This window comes from Penaeus vannamei, chromosome 42, assembly GCF_042767895.1.
Source record: "Penaeus vannamei isolate JL-2024 chromosome 42, ASM4276789v1, whole genome shotgun sequence".
Taxonomy (NCBI): Eukaryota; Metazoa; Arthropoda; class Malacostraca; order Decapoda; family Penaeidae; genus Penaeus; species Penaeus vannamei.
This window is the reverse complement of record NC_091590.1, coordinates 7210114-7223085: the sequence shown is the minus strand read 5'-3', so window position 1 is coordinate 7223085 and position 12972 is coordinate 7210114. Positions and strand designations below refer to the sequence as shown.

Below are 12972 nucleotides of genomic sequence, written 5' to 3'. Positions count from 1 at the left end.
CCCCACCCCGCCGCTCACACCAAGGGCATCGGCGACAACCCCCGTTACGCGCCCGGCCCTGTGCCCGTGGAAGGAGTGCGGCCTTTCCTCGTGAAAAAAAGAGGGACAAGACTTCTGTACCTCGCCTCTTCTCCGCTCCTTTTTCTAATTACGTCTTTCTCATCCCCTCTACCCATCCCTCTTCCCTCCCGTTTCTCCTGTTCATACTCTCACCCTGCCTGCCTTCCTTACTTTACCACCACTCTCCCCCAACCCACTCCACGCCTCCCTTATCCCCCCTTCCTTCCCTGCCCATTTACCCCCTCCCCATCCACCCTTCCTTCCTGCCCATTTACCCTCCCTCCTTCCCTGCCCATTTACCCTCCCTCCTTCCCTGCCCATTTACCCTCCCTCCTTCCCTGCCCATTTACCCTCCCCCCTTCCCTTCCCTTCTAGCCCCACCCCTCCCCCGGGTGCCAAGCGTGCCACCACCTCTTGCTGCACCGTCAACAATGGCACTATTATGTGAAATCAATGGCATACAGACTTTCATTCGTCTTCTGAAATGCGACAGTAATTTGTTTTCGTTTTGGGAGGCTTTTTGTTATACCTTTTCACATTGTTTTATGCGGCTGACTTTCAAAAAATGTGCTGGTCAAGTTTGTGTACCGTTTTTGCTAAAATATAAATATTTCTTTTACATGCTCAACCGAGTGCGTAGGTTTGCACATGTGTACAAATTTCGCCAGACATGAAATATTCAGCAAAATCAACCCGTCTTTTACACCCACGCCAACCAGGACCGAGCAACAACCACCCCCTCTCCTCCTCGTCCAACCGCAAGACAATTGTGCCACAGAGCAAATGCCCACATTGTCCTGCCAATCTGCCCACGCTCGCGCCTTGCAAACCCCACCCGCCCACCCGCCCACGACCTCAAACTCCTACATACATCGAGGACAGCCAACACAGCCTCAGATTCAATCACGCCCACACTTTCATCCAATAATTTCGTGGACTCAGCGTGAGGCCCCTCCGTCGGACAGCGCCGGGTGGTCTTTGTGCGGGTGTGCGAGAAACTGCGTGCGCCTCGACGGGGGAGTCGGAAGAAAGGCAGAAAATAACAAAACAGCTTTTAGCAGCAATTATTAATTATTCTACCTTGCACAACCGCCTCCCTATCCCGCTGCGCCCTTCCGCCTTTCCCCTCGTCTCCTGTGGGCGGCAGCGGTGTCGGTAGGGTGTGGGTAGGGTGTGAGGGCGAGGCAGTGGTGCGGCGCGTTATGGAGGCGCTCCGAACAAACGCTGACAACGAAGACGATGACGACGACGACGACGACGACAACGACGCCCCGCGAGGATGAAGACACGGTCTTTCTGGTCTCGTCCGCCCTCAATTCTCGTCGTGCCTTTTGCCTCGCAATCGCCCTGCCTCGCTTCTAACGCCTCAGCTGTCCTTCCAGTGTCCTGCCACCCTGCCACCACCCGGCTCCGCCCTGCCACCGCCGCACAAAGGGCTTCCTCGCCGGGATCGACAGGAGGGCTCAGAGCAATATTTCCACACCGAGAGTCCGTGTCTCAACGGCTTCGGTTCAGCTATTCAATTTGAATACATTTCGCCGGCTCCAGTTGTTGCTGGTGTTGCTGCTGCTGCAGCTGCTGCACGGGCGGCGGCGGCGGCGGCGGTGTAGCGGTGTGGTGTGGCGTGTAGCGGTTGCGAACTGGCATGGCGTAGTGAAGTGTAGCGGGGCGGGAGTCCTTCCCAGCACACCGGTGAAGAATCCCAACATACCGAACTAAATTTCCCAGCAGACTCACTCTCACAGGCCTTCATATAAAAGCTGTACACGCACCCACACCCACGCCAGAGCAGAACCCACGCAACAAAGAAGGCGGGCGAGCGAGAGACAGGCGAGACGACGATAAAACAAAGAGGGGGGAGTGAGGGGGGGAATGGGACTCAAATTAATTATCACTCGATAAAAAAAGAAACTCGCAGAAAGAGCATATCCTTATAGTGACACTCGTGGAGGCGGCAACCGGCACCGATTCTCTATCGAGTGGAAACAGCCGATCTGAGCGGATGTTTATGGCAGTACCCGGGGGGCGAGGGGCTGGGGGGCAAGGAAGGGTGGGGGAAAATGTGAAATAAAGAGAGGAAATATAAAAAGGCGAGCAAAAAACGAGGAGAGAAGGGTGGAAGGGAAAAGGATAGAAAATGAAAAACAGAAAAAAATGAGAGAAAAATGGAAAGCACGAAAGAAAATGGGAAAAAGTGAGAATGAAAGGGAAGCAAAGAGACAAGTGGGTCAATCGAGTTCGAAAAAATAAGTAATAGCATTGGATGAACAGGAAAAGAGAAAGGGGAAAAAGAAACGAAAGAAAAAACAAAGAGAAAGACCGACTGGGTCGCTCCGGGTCGAACGAAGAGGGGAAGGGGAGATGAAAGAGAAAAAGGAAGAAAAAAAAATTAAATGGGAAAAATACAGGAGACGAGGAGAAAGAAGGGATGAAAGGGATTCACTATCCGCACGAGAGAGAGAGAGAGAGAGAGAGAGAGAGAGAGAGAGAGAGAGAGAGAGAGAGAGAGAGAGAGAGAGAGAGAGAGAGAGAGAGAGAGAGAGAGAGAGAGGAGAATCCAAGAACAGAGGGAGAGAGAAAAAAAAACTAAGGTGGGTACAAATCGCGACGAAAAACGAGCGCCGGACTCTTTGTCATAAGGTCTGATGACATAGAAGGTAACGATGGAGACTTGGACGAAGAAAATCAGCGGGGAAAGAGGGAGAGGAGAAGACGGAAGAGGAAAAAGAAGAGTAAGAAGAGGAGGAGGAAGAAGAGCAGGAAGACGAAGAGGAGGAGGAGGAGGTAAGTTGAGGGATGAGGAGAGCGGGACTAAGGAGGGAAGGGAAAGGTGGGAATAGGAAGGAGGAGAAGAGGAAGGGAGAGAGGGGAGAGAGAGAAAATGGTCTGGCCTTGAGCGGCGAAGACAGGTGAGACGGGAGGAAGGTGAATAAAGAGAAGCAGAGAGAGGGAATAGGAGCGATAGAAAATAAAGAGACGGAAAAGGCAGAGGGGCAAATCCAGAAAACTCTATTCTATTAGTTAGCGATTATCTCCTTTACATAAATGATCAAAAAGAGGAGAGAGGGAGAAGAAAGAACAGAGGAGGAGAGATAAGGCGAAAGATGGGAGGAGGAGGAGGAGGAGGAGGAGCAGAAGCAAGAATAATCAAAGGGAGAGAGACTCAAAGGCAGGTATCCAAGACTACAAGAATGGAAGCTGGTTTAAAGGTAAAGGAATATCAGGCAATGGATAGGAGCGTGGAGGAGAGAAGGGGAGAGTGGAGGGGAAGAGAAGGGGAGAGTGGAGGGGAAGGGAAGGGGAGAGTGAAGGGGAAGGGAAGGGAAGAGAAGGGGAAGGGGAAGAGAAATACGAAGAGGAAAAAAATACGAGCCAACGAAGAGAGGGATGGAAAGGAACCGACTGTGGAAGAGTGACAGAAGCGAGGGGAAGGCGGGGGTGGAGGGTGAATAAATAAACAAAAGAACGAGCGAGAAAGGAAAGGCGGATAACGGGGGGAGGGGGCAGAGAGAGGGGAGGAGGGGAGAGCCCCAACATCACATACCAGGAACACAAATTAGAACGAATATTTGAAATTTAGATGAAGCCACTGCCGCGGTATTGATGTGGAGGAGAGACGGTGGGAGGGAGTGTAGAATTCAACAGATAGGTAGAGTGGAGAGAGGAAAAAGAGGGGAGGGGAGAAGAGGAGTGGACAGAGGAAGAAGGGGAGGGGAGAAGAGGAGTGGGCAGAGGAAGAAAAGGGGGAGGGAAGAAGAGGAGTGGACAGAGGAAGAAAAAGGGGAGGGGAGAAGAGGAGTGGACAGAGGAAGAAAAAGGGGAGGGAAGAAGAGGAGGGGAGGGGAAAGGGAGGAGAGGAAAGGACGATGAGGGGAGGGGAAGTGAGTATAAATGAGAGATAAGGGGAGGAGAGGAGGAAGAGGAAGACTAAGGGAGGCAATAAGAGCAGTGATCAGGAACAACAGAGCTATCCCACGCCGACAAAAGCCACCTCGAGGTCTCCCTTAAAAAAAAAAAAAAAAAAACTTCAAAGCTAGAGTTTACAAAAGAAAAAAAAGTATCCCAAAAAGTGCCATATGACAACCCAAGAAGCAAGAAAAAATAACAAGTCATTTAAGTTCAAACAAAAGCAAAACAAGACAACCCATTCGAGTAGGAGAGGGCCCGGGAGGGAAGGGAAGGAGGGGAAGGGAGGGGAAAGAGTGGAAGGGGTAGGTATAAGGGAGAAACTGGAAGGGAGGGGAAGAAGGGAGAAGACAGGGAAAAGACTAGGAAGGGATAGGAAGAAAAGAGAAGACAGGATAAAAAGACAAAGTAGGAGAATGAAAGTGAAAAGAAAAACACGAAAAACGCGAAATAGCGAAAGAAGCAAATCAAGATAAAGCCAATAAGAGCGGGGCGGGTGGTAACGTCCGCCGGAAACGCCGCCCCGATCGTAAACAGGGCGCCGCGACCTGCGCCCGTAAATATTACGGCCGCACTTAACGGCGCCCTTTTAGTGCCGGCAGCCGGACACTTTAACATACGGATTGATCTATTCGCCAGCCGGTCCTGCACGCCATCGCCATCGCGTGCCCGTGGCCTGGCTTCAACGCACGAAGACCGAGGCAATCCTGCAGGATCCCAAAGTGGACCTCCAGGAACTCTACACTGAACGAAGGGCCTCCCTCGCCCCTAAAAAAAGAGAGGCCATTCCACATAAAAAGCAAGAAAACATTTGATCTTGCTGCCTCTTCCACGGGGGAACATCATCGCCACTCTCACCGCTCTACGCAATAACAAACGCCTCTAACGAAGAAATAAACAACCTAGCCCCGGCCGCATTTAGAGCAACGTTGGTACGACCGCTTTCAGGCGCAGAATGAAATGTTTAAAAGATGGTTTTAAAACTATAGCTAGATAGATCCATTTTTTAAAAATAATTTGCTTTCTTATCACATCTATTCAACTGATCGACCCATTATCTATATATCTACATATACACCACAGGGTACTGTATCTGAATAAAGCTTTTATATGCTATGAATAACACTGCCTGCTTTAACTACTACTAGCAACTGACTCAAGTAACAAGGACTACATTTTGTTCTTTTATTTCCCTCTCTCCTTCACATACTCATACATACATACACGCACACACACAAATAGGCGTGCGCGCACTTATTTTTTGTTGTTGTGTGTCAAATGTCATGATGTTCACACACGCGAAAAAAGGCAAGTCATTCAAAGTTTTTGAAGGAGCGTGGGGCAGGACGGGGTGGGGGTCGTAGGCAGTGGGGACAGTGGGGTAGTGGGAGGGGGGGTGAAGACAAAATTAAATCTTTCGGGGCGTTTTTAACAACTCATTCATAACTCGGCGCTGGCATCTGGCCCGAATTCATGATTCCTCTATTTACGTTGGTGTTTAAAACCAACCTTCAAGTTTACGCGCGTAACTCGATCTCCTTGCATGCGCGCCCGCAGTTACGTTTGTTGTTGCAGTTCCTCTTGTTTTGGTTCGTGGCGAGGGGGTGTGGGGGAGAGGGGGAGGGGGGAGAGAAAGAGAAAGAAAGGGCGAGAGGGAGGGGAGAAAGAGAGAAAGAAAGAAAGAAAGAAAAAAGAGAGAGAAAGAGAGAGAAAGAGAGAGAGAGAGAGAGAGAGAGAGAGAGAGAGAGAGAGAGAGAGAGAGAGAGAGAGAGAGAGAGAGACAGACAGAGAGAGAGAGAGAGAGACCAAGACAATGAGAGTGCCGCGCTAATGACGACGACACAACAAAACGCAAGAGTCCCAACCATAAAAGATCCAAAGCCCACAACAACTCGACACCAACACGCATGAAGGATGGGGAAGGGAGGGGAGGAGAAGGGGAGGCAAGGAAAGGGTGGGAGAGGGAGGGGAGGGGAGCGAGGGGAAGGAAGGAGAGGGGAAGAAAGAGGAGGAGTGGGAGGGGAAGAAAAGGAAGGAGCGGGGTGAGGAGGGAGGAGAGGGGAAGGGGTAGGGTGAGGAGGGGAGGAGAGGGGGAAGGGGAGGAGTGGGAGGGGAAGAGAAGGAAGGAGCGGGGTGGGAAGAGAAGGAAGGGGAGGGGTGAGGAGGGGAGGAGAGGGGAAGGGGTGGGGTGAGGAGGAGAGGGGGAGGGGGAGGTGTAGGAGAGGAGGCGAGGCGAGGCGAAGGGAGAGGGAGGAGGGAAAATCCAAGCGAAAAAGTCCTACATTCAAATGCTCTCTTACATACTAACAGGCCGGATGGATTTTCCTTTTTACGCTTTCTGCTTGTAATAACAAATCTACACGACTACAGACAGACAGACAGACAGAGAGACACACACACACACAGGCACACACAAGGCCGTCTGTGTATATTCGTTTCGCTACATTACCGCCGGGGTTCATACATAACCACCTCATTACCTCAGAAAAAGAGAGAGAAGAAGAGAAGAGGTGGGAGAGAAGAGAGAAGAGGAGAGGAGAAATAGATAAGAGAAGAGGGAAGAGAAAAAAACGAGATAAGATAAGATAGGGAGAGAAGTATTCACCCAAAAAAAAAAAAAAAAACTCATTCACTCACTCACCCCCAATTCCATTCCTTTCTTTTCCGACGTAACAAAACGACATCCGAAAAAAAGACAATAAAAATCCACACTTACCTTCTTCTGGGCTGGTTCTCATAGTCGTTGAAGCCGCCATAGGGTCCGTTCTGCAAGGAGAGAGAGAGAGAACCACATTAGTGAACCGGTTCGCTTAGAGCACTGGGGGAGAGGTGGAAAGAGGGGAGGGGGAAGGGGAAGAGAAGGGGGCAGGAGGGGAGGTGGAAGGGGGAACGGGCGGGGATGGAGAAGAGGAGGGGGAAGGAGGGGAGGTGGAGTGAGGAGGGGAAGGGGAGAGGGATGGGGAATGCGGGGGGATGGGGAGATGGAGTGGAGGGGGAGGGAATGTGAAAACAGGGTAAAGGGAGCAGGGGACCCGGTATGCGGGGAGGGGAGGGCAGGAGGGGGAGCAGCTGGAAGGCAAGCCGCCATAATGCACCGCTATTCTTCAAGCCTCATTACTGTTATCTATTAATTCGCTTTGCCTTTCCTCCTCTTTCACCTTGCCTTCCCCCTTTTCCCCTCTTTCGTATTCCTCATCCTTTTTACCCATTTTCCTCTTACTAGAGCATTTTTATCTTACCACTTACCTGCAACGGTTACATTTTTACATTCCCCTCATGCATTTCTTTATAAATCCCCTTCACCTCATAAAGCTCTTACCGCCTCATTTTGTTTAATCTTTCATTTTTCACCGGTTATATATACATTTATCTCTTTTTCCTTTACCTCTTCCTTCTTTTATCATTTCCCCATTCCAACACCTTTTATTCCCTAGTCCTCTCCGATCCCTTTCTAAAGCTTCGAGTATTTTATTCTTTCCCGTTTAACCCCGAGTGCCATGGCGCAATAAAACTGCGAACAAATGATACTAATCGTTTTTCTTCATAGTGCCACTGCCGCCTTCCTCCCCAACATTACCCGCTGTGCCACCACTAAGCCTCAGCACTGCCGCTAAAACTCCTACTCCAGTAACAGTGCCAACCCCCTTCCCAGAGCGCCACTCGATAAAACGACCGGATTCGAGGGAGGCAAGAGGAGGAGGAGGAGGAAGAAGAGGAGGAGGAGAAGGAGGAGGAGGAGGAGGAGGAGGAGGAGGGGGAGGAGGAGGGGGGAGGAGGGAGGAGGGAGGAGGAGGAGGAAGAAGAGGAGGAGGAGAAGGAGGAGGAAACGAAGGAGACCGAAGAGACCAAAAGAAGAAGACAAAAAGAATACGAACAAGGCTACGGCCATGAGCGGGAGGCGGCGAAGACGACGAAAACCGCGACCCGACCCGGGAAGCAGTAAGCGAAGGCCGGGCGAGGGAGGGAAAGAACGGTAGCCGCCCTGGCCCCTCCCCCCACCCCCTTCTACAGTGCCACCACCAGCCAAGCCACCGCTTCCCGCAGTGCCACCGCCGCCTGGCACGCACGCACAAAGCCTGCAGTCCTTCATCATGCCCAAGTTCCTTCGAAAATATACCACGCTGAAGCTCGTCCCCTGCTCCCGCCGCTGCTGCCACTGCTCCAAGGACTCTACGCCCATTAAAGAGAACGAAGGACGGAATACCCTGAGCCATTCTACTTCACCCGGTAACATCCTAGACACCCCCTCCCCCTCCCCCGCCCCCCAACTTTCAAGAGTTCCATCGGGGAGTCGCAGGAACCCAGAGCGGCTAGTCCTCCACCGAGCAGGGACAGCGAACGTACTACACTGTAAATAACAATAAAAAATCTAGGAAAGAACGAGCTCCCGAACGAGTGCTCACAAGACGAACCATCTACAGAAAAAAATGAAAAAATCCAAACGAGCAAACAACCCTAACGAACGACAGGGCAAAAGACCTTCCCGATCCCCGAGACACTTGACCAAGCCGTCGGCCGGGTGCAATACGCCAAGACCCCAGCCCCCCAAAAGCCCAATCGAAACCCTTCGGAAAAAGAGAACGGTCTCGCGAAAGGAGAGGCCCCCGTACGTATGCGTCAGCAACGTCAGGAACGTGCGAGAGCGTCAGGCATCAGCTGTCCGTCGGGCGCAATTTGCCTCGGCCGCTCTCCATCTCGACACAATTATTAAATTTCGCCCCGACTGCAGGAAGTCATCGAGCGGAACTGGTAACAATGAGCAAAGTTATCAAGGAAATGCCATGGTGGGGGAGAGGGGAGGGAGGGGGAGGAGAAGGGAGAGGAGGGATGGGAAGGGAGAAGGGAGAGGAGAGAGGAGAGGTAGGGGGATGGGAAGGGAGGGGAGAGAAGGGAAGAGAGGAAGGGAAGGGAAAAGGGTGAGGATAGGGATATTGGGAGACGCCTCCCTCAAAATCATTCAATCCCCCCCCCCCTCCCTACTTCACGACTACCTCCTCCATCCCTCTCCCCTTCCCTACTTCACAACCCCCCCCTCCTTCCCTCTACTTCGAGTTCCTTTCAAATCCCTCTCCCCGCCTTCCCAACGCGCCCTCAAAGCCTGCTTTATCTCCCTTCCTCTCGCTCACTACTTTCGCTTTTCAATCCTCCTTTCTTCCAATACTTTTCCCCTCAACTTCACCCCTTTCTCTCCCCTCTCTCTCTCTCTCTTTTCTCTTTATCCTCCATTTTTTTTTTTTTTTTTTTTTTTACCCTTCATCCTCCACATTCTCTTCCCTCTCTCCAATCTTCCTCTATCCTCCTCTTCCCCTTCTCCCCTCTTTCCTCTTCCCCTCTCTCCCATCCACCCCTTTCCCCTCCAAGTCCCGAGTCTCAAGACCATTAATACTTGTCCGAACTTGAGTGGTGAGCCCGACGGATTGTGTGCCGGACCGTGCCGAGCCTGCGCACCATCGCCGCCATCATCACCCCGCTATCATCACACCTAGGACACGGATACCGACCTCGCCACACACGCACACTCGCTCGCTCGCTAAACACACACAACTGCGTGCACATGTCGCCATTTTGGTACGGAGACCATCGCTACTATATCGCTCTCGTCGGTCTTCCTCCGACTTATCTCCCTATCTAAATTTCTAAATATCTATCCATCTACCGAACTACCCATCTATCTATCCAATCCATCGACCTAACTACCTACCGACCTATCCATCCACCTATCCATCTATCTCCCGTTTTTCTCCTTTCTATCCCTACGCCACCTCCACCGCCTCCTCCAAGTGATAACAAGGGGTCGGTCCCACGCGGCCGCAGCGTCTCGCCTCAATCCCTTTCTTTCAAGGAATAAAAATAGCCACGTTAGGGAGAGGGAGTTTCTCGCCCTCCCCCTCCTCCCCCTTGCTTCCCCCCTGGCGAAGTTATTCATTTCTTTTCATTTTTTTCTTTTCTCTCTCCTCTCTCTCTCTCTCTCATCTCCTTTTTTCCAACCATCATCAACCCGAGTATTTTAATTCATTCCCCTCCTCTGGGTCACTCCGGAGCGAAGACACTCGACCGACAACAGCTTTCGAGAGGAGGGGGGGGAGTAGTTAGGAGAGCAGGAGTTGTGAGGAGAGCAGGAGTTGTGGGGGGAAAACATGTTTCTTTCCCTGTGCGTGCGTGATTTACTCTCCCATCTTTTTTTTCTTTTTTTTTCTCTCTCTTCCTCGAACTTTGGCATTTGGAAAATTCCTGGCGAGTGTAAGAAAGAGAGAGAACTGTCAGTCGGAAGTTTGACGCCGCCCGCCCTGACTGGCTGCCTGGCTCTACAAGGCGCGAGAAAGTGGACTGACCTGATTAGGCCTTCCTCCCAGGGGTGTGTATCACGAACATGAACACGCACACGAGCTCATACAGAGACAGACGCATATGCATACACGCCCATATACATACATACACTCATACATACATACAAATACACTGTACATATATATATATATACATATATATATATATATATATATATATATATATATATATATATATATATATATATTTATATATATACACGTCTACATACATCAACAATCCTATAAACCCTTATTAAACTCGCAGGGAACACGGATACAGCTGCATTGCCCTACATGTCAAACCTACCCGCGCCAGGCATCCGCTCGGCCCTCAATACAACCTCCCCTCCACCCCCCCACCCCCTTACACACATCTCACAGCACTCCTGCTTATTTGCATCACGCAATGCATCAGCTGTTGCCGCCACGACGGACCGCATCAAGCCGTGGAATATGCAAGCCGCGTAATGCTGACCGAGAGGACACCTGCCCGCAGTGTTATGACTCCGGACTGCCCCCGCCAGCCACTCGCCTTCATCGAGGAGGCCAATACTAGCGATCTTTGAGGAGGGGTGGAGGTGGGGGTGGGAACAAATTGCATGCACTCGTTCTCTTCGCGTTGCTTGCCTCTGGGGGAGAGAGACGTCCATGTCCTTCCCATATGCCTCACCTGGGGCCTCGCCTTTCGCCTCCTCTGCCTCCCTTTCGGGCCTTTCCCCAATCCCTTCTTCTTAACTAGTTCCCTTTCCTAAAACTTTCCCTTCCCCCTCCTCCTCCGAACACCTCCCCTTCCCTTCCCTTCTCTTCTCCCTTCCCCCTGCGACTTGCCCCCTGCCTTCCTTTCCCTCCTCCCCCCTTCCCCTCCTTTCCCCTTCCCCTCCCGCCTGGAAATCGTGCCTTATCCCCCTGCCTGGCCTGGCCTTCGCCCTGCTCCGCGGCGAGGCTGGCGGGTCTCCCGAGTGATGGTCGAGGGACTAGCGGGGGATTTTCCGGACCTTAACGAGACACGGGGCGCTCCCTCCCCTTCCCCCCCTTCCCCCTCCCATGCCCTGCCTCCTCCTCCTACTCCTCTCCGACTCCGAATCTCTCCTCCACCTTGGCCTCGACCCCTTCCCTCCTCCCCCTCCCTTCCGCCTTCCCCACATCCAGTCCTACGACCGCCAACACCTCGAGATGCTGGTTGGTTGTTCCACCAGGGGCTGGTGGGGGGAGGGGGAGGGGGGAGGAGGAGGAGGAGAAACGGGAGCAGGGGAGGGAGGGAGAGTTGAAGAATAGGAGGGAGAGCAGAGGGGGGACAAATAGAGGGATTACATAGGAGACTGAGGATTACGGGGGATGGGGAATGAAAAAGAAAAACGAAAAGAGGAGGGGCAGCACACGTTAATAAAGACGGACGAGGAGCAAAACGCAAACTAGAGAAGAAGGGGAGAGAGAAAATTCAGAACAAGCGAAACCACGATGTCTTAGTGGGCAAGGAAAAGATTTAATAAAGCACCCATACCCCGCACCTTTCTCCTCCCCCTCTCCCAAGCCCTTACCTCCCCTACATTCTCCCCCCCCCCTCCCTCTCGTCCAGGCCTCCTAACCCCCCCCCCCTACTCCATTCTTTATATCCTCCCTTTATTCACAGTTGCTTCGCCAAAGGATGCTAACGCTTTGAGCAACAGGTTACCGCGGCCAATTCAGCGCTAGAATAATACGCTTGAAACCTTAGTATCATCTTTTTCTTTCCCCTTAGTCGACGGCCTTTTCTTCCTCCTCCTCTCCCTCCTCCTTTTCCCCTCTCTCTTACTAATCCCCATCTTTCCTTTTTCCGTTCCTCATCCCTTCTTTGCGTTCGGGCCAAAGGGAGTAAAAATAATTACACAACACACAATGCAGTAACGCAACTCTCAAAGCTAAAACAAAACAAAAAAAAAATACATATACCCTAAAAAATTAAAAGCTAAAAAAATTCCCCAACCCCACCACCCTATCCAAAAAAAAGTAAAAACAAAACGAAAAACATTAATCAACAACAAAGAGGGGGGTTGCCAGTTCAACAATTCCTCCCAACGTCTTTTATCCTCCGTGTAAACACACTCCACCGAAAGACACCCTAGACTCGCGGCGGAAAACAAAGTGCAAAGAGGGGGTAAAGGGAGAGTGGGGGAAGTGGAGTAAGGGGGAAGGGGTGAAGGGGGAGGGAGTGAGAAAAGGAGGAGGAGGAGGAGGAGGAGGAGGAGGAGGAGGAGGAGGAGGAGGAGGAGGAGGAGGAGGAGGAGGAGGAGGAGGAGGAAGATACCGGAGACGAAGATGTGATAATTAGAAATAGGGAGCGGAAGACAAAAAAGGGAGAAACGAAAGAGGGGGAGAAAAGAGGGAAGGGGAGAGACATTAGAAAATAAAGGAGTGAAGGCGAGAAAGAGGAGAGAGAGGGAAGAGAACGAGGAACAGAGAAGAGAAGAGCAAGAAGCATCAAAAGGTGGCTCGTCTCTGAAAGGGAAAACCTCACGACGGCGGCGCTGCTGTTGCTGCACAATGCCGTTTGTCTTCGTGAGGGACTTGGGTTTTGAGAGAGAGAGAGAGAGAGAGAGAGAGAGAGAGAGAGAGAGAGAGAGAGAGAGAGAGAGAGAGAGAGAGAGAGAGAGAGAGAGAGAGAGAGAGAGAGAGGAAAGAAATGAAAAACGACAAATGA

At 51.6% G+C, this 12972-nt stretch overlaps 1 protein-coding gene across 14 annotated transcripts in view; it reads right to left on the bottom strand.

Annotated features, from left to right (window-relative positions):
* sm (heterogeneous nuclear ribonucleoprotein L) overlaps window positions 1–12972 on the bottom strand; it is a 212359-nt gene that overhangs the window by 101908 nt on the left and 97479 nt on the right. For all 14 annotated transcript variants that reach the window (XM_027373184.2, XM_070118497.1, XM_027373182.2 and 11 more), the window contains one exon: window positions 6683–6732. In XM_027373184.2, coding sequence (XP_027228985.1) covers window positions 6683–6732 — 50 coding nt within the window. The remainder of the gene's footprint in view (window positions 1–6682; window positions 6733–12972) is intronic.